The sequence below is a fragment of the Plasmodium sp. gorilla clade G2 genome (assembly GCF_900097015.1).
Source record: "Plasmodium sp. gorilla clade G2 genome assembly, chromosome: 14".
Lineage (NCBI taxonomy): Eukaryota > Apicomplexa > Aconoidasida > Haemosporida > Plasmodiidae > Plasmodium > Plasmodium adleri (nom. inval.).
The window spans coordinates 1143277-1152024 of NC_041706.1; the positions used below are offsets into that span (position 1 = coordinate 1143277).

The 8748-nt window shown below is 20.4% G+C and overlaps 4 protein-coding genes across 4 annotated transcripts; 2 read left to right on the top strand and 2 right to left on the bottom strand.

The window, feature by feature from the left end:
- Positions 1-732: 732 nt before the first annotated feature.
- PADL01_1430700 (NADP-specific glutamate dehydrogenase) lies at positions 733-2494 on the top strand (the record flags this gene model as incomplete). The annotated part of the gene is made up of 3 exons (XM_028684579.1): positions 733-826; positions 966-1013; positions 1104-2494. 3 exons carry the CDS (start codon positions 733-735, stop codon positions 2492-2494), a joined length of 1533 nt encoding a protein of 510 aa, XP_028540643.1.
- A 2044-nt stretch (positions 2495-4538) lies between these two features.
- On the top strand, positions 4539-5336 carry PADL01_1430800 (conserved Plasmodium protein, unknown function; the record flags this gene model as incomplete). The annotated part of the gene is made up of 1 exon (XM_028684580.1): positions 4539-5336. One exon carries the CDS (start codon positions 4539-4541, stop codon positions 5334-5336), a length of 798 nt encoding a protein of 265 aa, XP_028540644.1.
- Positions 5337-6355: 1019 nt separating this feature from the next.
- On the bottom strand, positions 6356-6874 carry PADL01_1430900 (cytochrome c oxidase subunit 2, putative; the record flags this gene model as incomplete). Its single annotated transcript, XM_028684582.1, has 1 exon — positions 6356-6874. The coding sequence occupies one exon, from the start codon at positions 6872-6874 to the stop codon at positions 6356-6358; it is 519 nt and encodes a 172-aa protein (XP_028540645.1).
- Positions 6875-7658: 784 nt separating this feature from the next.
- PADL01_1431000 (mitochondrial ribosomal protein L17-2 precursor, putative) lies at positions 7659-8523 on the bottom strand (the record flags this gene model as incomplete). Its single annotated transcript, XM_028684583.1, has 2 exons — positions 7659-7856; positions 7945-8523. The coding sequence occupies 2 exons, from the start codon at positions 8521-8523 to the stop codon at positions 7659-7661; spliced, it is 777 nt and encodes a 258-aa protein (XP_028540646.1).
- Between the last annotated feature and the right edge of the window lie 225 nt (positions 8524-8748).

The window sequence follows — 8748 nt, forward strand, 5'->3', positions numbered from 1 at the left end:
CTATAGAATATACTCAACTATAATATTATGATACTATATGGCTTGTTCATATAATAATAAAAATTATAAATTATATATATATATATATTATTTATTTATATTATGCCATAATGTATTATTCTCTCTATATTTTCACCACAAAGATTTTACATATATGAATTGTTATACACACTTATATATTTTAACACATGACCATAATGGATAGAAATAAAAAATTAAATATTAAATATTAATAATTAAATAGTAAAAATTAAAAATAGTTATTTTATTTTTATAAACATCTTTTATGACATTCTTCTAAAGAAATCGAAAATATAAAAAAATTAAAAAAATCAGAAAAATAAAATAATATTTCATTAGGAGAATGTATATAATATCATTATTCAACGGATAAAAGGATTATATAAAAAAAAAAAAAAAAAAAAGAAAAAACATATATATATAATAATATTTTTATTTATTTATTAACTTGAAATTGAATATAATCAATTAATTATTTGTGACATTAACAGATTGTATCATCTTTTAAGAAATTATATTTTGACCATGTTAAAAGTTAATGATTTGTAAAATATATATATATATTTTTTTTTTGGTATATATAAAAAACATACAACAGAGAAAAAAATATAATATATAAAAAAAAAAAAAAAAAAATTAATAAAATAAATAAGAATTAAAAAAAAAAATTCATATTAAAAAAAAAAAAAAAAGAAAAAAAAAAAAAACATTATGATTTCCTATTCATGTGTTGTTTGTTTTATTGTTTTTGTATTTCATGTGAAGGCATATTCCAAAAATAAGGTTCTTAAATATGCTAAACCAGGTACGATATAACTGTAAATAAATAAATAAATAAATAAATAAATGTGTTTATATATATATAATTACATGTTTATTGTAATAGTACAAGATATATAGTTAAACATTTATCTATATAAAATGTGTATGAACTTTTGGTGTAGGTTTTATTACAAATGAAATTGATATAGGGGCGTACGCAAAGAGAAGAGGTATAGCAAAAAATAAAATATAATAAAATAAATAAATACATATATTCATATTTATATATTTATATATACACACTATTATTATATTTTTAGGAAAAAGTAGACTAGGTAGTCTACACAACTACGGATATACTTCTACCAAGTCTCTAGATAGCCAAATTGAAGAATTGAGAGAAAAGGTTGTATCAAAAAATAAAAACGAACCAGAATTTCTTCAAGCGTTTGAAGAAGTATTATCATGCTTAAAGCCAGTGTTTAAAAAAGACAATGTATATATAGGAGTATTAGAAAATATAGCTGAACCAGAAAGGGTAATACAATTTCGAGTACCATGGATTAATGATAAAGGAGAACATAAAATGAATAGAGGTTTTAGAGTACAATATAATTCTGTATTAGGTCCATACAAAGGTGGTTTAAGATTTCATCCAACAGTTAATTTAAGTGTTATTAAATTTTTAGGTTTCGAACAAATTTTTAAAAATAGTTTAACTACACTTCCAATGGGTGGAGGTAAAGGAGGATCTGATTTTGATCCAAAGGGAAAATCAGAAAATGAAATTTTAAAATTTTGTCAATCATTTATGACAAATTTGTTCAGATATATTGGACCTAATACTGATGTACCAGCTGGTGATATTGGTGTAGGAGGTAGAGAAATTGGATACCTATTTGGACAATATAAAAAATTAAAAAATTCATTTGAAGGTGTATTAACTGGTAAGAATATAAAATGGGGAGGAAGCAATATTCGAGCTGAAGCTACAGGTTATGGTGTTGTTTATTTTGCTGAAAATGTTTTAAAAGATTTAAATGATAATTTAGAAAATAAAAAATGTCTAGTTAGTGGAAGTGGTAATGTTGCTCAATATTTAGTGGAAAAACTTATCGAAAAAGGTGCTATAGTTTTAACAATGAGTGATAGTAATGGTTATATTCTTGAACCTAATGGATTTACAAAAGAACAATTAAATTATATTATGGATATAAAAAATAATCAAAGATTAAGATTAAAAGAATATTTAAAATATTCCAAAACTGCCAAATATTTTGAAAATCAAAAACCATGGAATATTCCATGTGATATTGCTTTCCCTTGTGCAACACAAAATGAAATTGATGAAAATGATGCTGACTTGTTCATACAAAATAAATGCAAAATGGTCGTAGAAGGTGCAAACATGCCAACACATATAAAAGCTCTACACAAATTAAAACAAAATAATATCATTCTATGTCCATCCAAAGCTGCTAATGCTGGAGGAGTAGCTGTAAGTGGACTAGAAATGAGTCAAAACTCTATGAGATTGCAATGGACACAACAAGAAACTGATATTAAGTTACAAAATATTATGAAAAGTATTTATGAACAATGTCATAATACTTCCAAAATTTACCTGAACGAGTCAGATTTAGTTGCAGGTGCTAATATAGCTGGATTTTTAAAGGTAGCTGACTCGTTCCTAGAGCAAGGAGGTTTATAAGTATAAACATATATATATATATATATATATAATAAAATAAATACAATCATTGGGATATGTACAAAAAAAAAAAAAAAATTACCCACATTGACCTTGTTCACTTTAAAATAAAATAAACTAAATAAGTACAACATGTATATGTAAAAAAATTATATAAATTGTTAATAATTATATATTCATATATATTTTTTTTCACACACACATATATATATATATATATATTTAATAAATTGATATAACTGTTTTATATTATTATTATAAAAACAACTTCATGTATTTATCATACAATTTATAGGTTTATATATATATATATATAATATTTTAATTTAATAATATTTTATTTATTTAATTTCTTTTTATATTTTAAATAAATTTTTTAATATTTCTATTATTAATTTATTTTTTTTGTTTATAATATATAATTTATTATTATATTTTTTTTAATACTATAATTAACATATCAAAAAACTCCCTCTTAATAATTAACATTAATAATATATATATATATATATATATATTTTATATATGTATATTTAAATACCATTTTTATTTATTCATTTGGAAGACTTTGTAAGAATATTTATTTAAAAAATTATTATCCAGTGTATTCTTATTTTCCGTTTGTGCATTCAAAAAAAAAAAAAAAAAAAAAAATATATAAAAATAATATATAAATCAAAAAAAAAAATTTTTAAATATATATATTGTACTGTATGTCATATATATATATACATATAATATGTAGTAAGCTTTCCACACAAATGCGCAAAAAAAAAAAAAAAAAAAAAAAAAACACACATAAATATATAATAAAAAATGGACTTAAATATCACACATTATACTCGTTTTCCTATATATAGACCAATGTGTATATAAAGCATTATACATTACTATTATATATATAATATATATTTGTATTTTTTTTATTTTTATTTTTTTGATGTTTTATTATTTAAATTCACATATAATGAATTTTTTCTTATTTTATTTCACGAATATTATCATGAATATATAAGATGAAAAAATATGAAATATAAGCATTTATTAAGTAATATAAGGAAAGAAATAAAAAAAATAACATAAAAAAAATATATATATATATAATATGTATACATATACATATATATATTTAACTTACATACATTATATATATATAACATCAAAATATAGAAAATCAAATATTATTACGTAAAGGTTTAAAAATATAAAAAATAAAATTTTTATTAAACTTATAAGAATTATAATATTAAAATAAAAGTAAAAAAAAAAAAAAAATAATAAAAATAATTATATATATTTTTTTTTTCACCATATCAAATATATAATATATATATATATATATATTTATTTATTTATTTATTTTTATTTTTTTTATTTATGGACAGAAATAATTCATACATATCATTGTAGATAATAAATTTACTTTTCATTATTCTTACAATTTTTCATTAAAAATAAATTTAATTTAATTCAAATAATTTTTTTATCTATATTTCCTTTATTATATATATATATATATATACATATACGTATGCTTATATAAATGTACACGTCAGTATAATTCTATTAGTCTGCCTAAATGCATGACATTAATTTAAAACTACAAAGTTATCAGATATATATGGGTGTATAGGAATAAAAGTGTGTGTATATGCATATAAAGACACATAAATAAAAGCAAACAAGCATATATATATAGATAGATAGATACATATATTTATTTATTTATTTATTTATTAATTTTTCCACAACCATCCACATGTTTATAATATTTGTTTACACATATATTTTTTTCTCGTATTGTTCTATGTAATAATATATATCTCATAGAAAAGTAAAAGAAAGCACACATACATATATATATGTCTGTGTGCATATATATATGCCCTCGTTGAACTACTCCCACACATATATTTATATATAATATTAATATTTAATAGGAATCCGGAAAAGTGTTGTTATATATATATATATATATATTTATTTATATATTTATTTATATTTATTTATATATATTCAAAATTTTGGTAAAGAAAAAAAAAGGATGGCAGAAAGCAGTTATAGGGATACACAATTATTCAAACCCAATGGTGTGAATATCTTTGACAGCAATCTTGGTATGAACAACAAATTAAGTGAGAATATAAGTGCAGAAGAATTATTTCAGTCAAAAAATATATACCGAGATGTAAAATCGAAGGTTATTCCTGGTCCTATAAAAACAACTACAGTTGAGAAAGTAACAAAAATACCTAAGATAATATTTCGTGAAAGACAAAAAGATATAGTAAAGAAAGAAAAAAAAATTATTCATAAAGAAGTTGAGATAGAAAAAATTGTTGAAGTTATTGAAAATAAGGATGAAATTGTATATAATGAAGTGAAAGTACCAAAATATATAGATGTTCCTATACTTCAACCAAGACAAGAAGTTCATTATCAACAGATATCAAAGAATGTTCCACGAGGAGTAGAATTAGTTATTACACAAACTTTAGAAGTACCTAGAATTAAACCTAAATATGTAGAAATACCTGTACCTATATATGTACCTTGTTATATTGAAGTACCAATACCTGCACAATATATTCCTATTGAACAAAATGATGATAAGGAACATTTTACATCTGGTATATCAAATGCATCTAAACTTTCTAAACATCCACATATGCAAAACAATTCTATGGAATTCCCACATCATTATAATAACCCTTATGTGATGAATCCTAATTTAAATATGAACGATGACAAATCTGTATGTGCTAGTTCTAAAGCTTCCATACAAAATATTTCTTCTGAACAAAAAAATGTAGAAAAAATGGTCATTGCTGGGAATTTATAATTATATTGGAATGTTCAAAAAAAATGTATGTACTACGTATATATGTATGTACTTACGTATATATGTATGTACTTACGTATATATGTATGTACCACGTATATATATATGTACCTGTGAATTTTTTTTTTTTTTTTTTTTTTTTTTTTATATATATATTGCAAATATGGAAAAAAATAAAACAAAATAAAATTAATTGGATAAATAAATAAATAAATATATATATATGAACCTTCGTTTATACCTTATAATTAATTATTTTGAAAGACATTAAGGGATGGATATAAAATTGAAGCACATTTCACATTTATAGATAAATTAGACTTGATATAAAAATATATAACCTTAATTTTTTATTATTCACACAATAAATATATATATATATATATAATTTTTTAATGCTACTATTTTATATATATCAAATTTTTTTTATCATTTTTATATTCGTGAAATTTTTTTTATTTGCTCCTTTTCCAGTGTTTAACAAAAGTTTTGACTTTTATTAAACGTTTCAAAAAAAAAAAAAAAAAAAAAAAAAAAAATATATATATATATATATATATATATATATATATATATATATATACATATATATATTAATATATTTTTATATTGTATATAACTTAACGATATGGTAGGATATGAGAAAAATGTTCCTTCGTCCTGAATTCCAAGTTCCTTATTGAAGTACTATATAAAAAGTAAACTGTAACAATTTATTTTTTCGATATATAGATACTTCTAGTCATTACGAAGAAAAGATATTATAATACAAACTTGATAAATATATATTTATTGTTTATATTTCCATAAAGTTTTTTTTTTTTTTTTTTTTTTTTTTTTTTTTTTTTTATAGTTGAAAAAAAATATTAATTTTAAAACTAAAATTTATTATGTACATATTGCATTTGTTAAAATTAGAAAACAAAAAAAAATATATATATAAAATAAATATATATAATAAATATATAAAATAGATATACATACATATGTTCACATATATATATATAACGTGTGTATGTTCATTCCTTGTAATATTTTTTGGCATGAGCTGCATATGCCTCTGGTGAGACAGCCTCAACCACTATAGGCATAAATCCATGCAAGGTGCCACACATTTCAGAACATTGACCATAATATACTCCTTCTCTTAATATAAAAGTTGTAATTTTATGTAAGCGTCCAGGTATAGCATCAGCTTTTATTCCTAAACTAGGAATAGACCATGAGTGTATAACATCTGTAGCTGTTACTAGAAATGATATATGTGTTCTTGTAGGTAATGTTAATCTTTTATCTACTTCTAATTGTCTTAACATACCAGGTTGTAAATCTTCATCTGTTACCATATTTGATTGAAAAACATAATATTTTGGTATTTTTTCTGGATCTTCTAAATATTTCTCAGGTATTGGATAATCTTCTGCTCTTACATTTTCTGCTTGTACAATTTCTTGGTCATTTATATTTCTTAATAAAAATTTATTTTCTGTTAAAGCAATATTTTTATTAAATCCTAACCAACTTTTAATCTTATCCATTTTTTCCTTTTTTAAAAATATATATGTAATAAAAATGTGTGAGTATTATATAAAAAAATATTTATATTGTACATCATATGTTATAAAATTGATTAACACGAAATGGAAATAAATAAAATATTTATTATTTTGTCAAAAAAAAAAAAAAAAAAAAAAAAAAAAAAAAAAAATAATATATATTATATATATACATAATACATTATCTTTATATAGTTAATACCATCCGCACGCATTTATATTTTATTTTAAGTAGATTCATTTTTATAAAAAAAATTAAAATATATATAAATATATATGCGCACTGATATAATTATTATCCTTCGTTTATTTATATTATATATATATATATATTTTTTTTTTTTTTTTTTTTTTTTTTTTATAAATGTGTAAAATGTTATATTTTTATTAAAAGGATACACTTCATAATTATATATATATATAAAATATATTTGTTAATATATATTTGTAAATGAAAAAAAAAAAAAAAAAAAGAATACAAATATGTTTATGTTTATATAAGTAGGAACATATAAAAATAAAAATATAAATATGAACATAAAAAAATATATATATATATATATATATATATATATATAATATATATATATTTTTATATTTGGTTAATATTAAATTGAATTATTATAATAAATATAATGAAAAGGTATTTTTGCTTTATTCCTATTTATTTCAAGTACTAAAAATATATATGTAATATATATATATATATTTTAGACATTATATAATTATGGTCCTAAAAGAATATTTCTTTCTTTTGTTTTTTTTTTTACGGCTTAAATTTTTTTCTGTAATTTAAAAATGTTTTTTCTGTAACACTTGGTAAAGGTAATTCTACATAAAAAGGTTCTCTTCCTTTTTTTGGTCCTTTCAACATGGGGTTATTAAATTGTTTATATTTTTCTATTAATTCTGGGTTAATAATAATTTCATCATCATCATCTTCTTCATTCTCTTCATCATACCACTAAAATATAAAATATAAATAAATAAATAAATATATATATATATATATATATATATACATATATATATATTATTTTATTTTTTCTTACATATTGTTGGGGAACATGACCAGTGTCAGCAAAGTCAGGAAGAAGGTGATCATTTTCATCAAGCAGATTTAACCTTTTTGCTATATTAAAGTACTTTCTAAAATTCCTTCGATTTTTTTTCATTTCTTCATATATGAATTTAATTTTATTATATCCTACAGGTTTGGCTGGTCTTAGTTCTCCTGGTCTATCTATAAATTCGATATAAGCCAAAGGTGCTGAATCTCTTAAACGTAATTTCCATTGATTAATAATTCTAGTAAAAAAAAAAGGTCTATGTCTATATAATGGCACATAAAATTCGTATAATCTTCTTCTTCCTTGTGCTGTTCTTAACATACTTTCTACTTTTAAATTATTTTCTACATTATCTTTTTTAGCCAAATAAATTAATTCCTCAGCATAACCTTGTAACTCTTTTGCTTTTGTTAATGTTGTTTCTATCCTTCCATATTTTAATAATTCATTCAATTGGTTTTTAATACTATCCCATTTATGATGTGGCTGTTTATGAGCTCTTCTAAATAACCTCCTCCTCACACCTAAGTTTACGAATTTAAGGGTCGAAGTATATCCCATATCTTATTCACTTGCTAAAACATTTACACATACATATATATATATATATATATATATATATACTTATATGTATTCATGTATTTATATTTTTATATTGTTGACCCTTTATAAACACACCTCTTCTTTTTTTTTTTTTTTATCTATAAAATATTTATGTTTCTTCTTTAAAAGTAACTTCTCTATTATAAGCATAAGTATGAGGATTCATTCTGTATGACTATACTT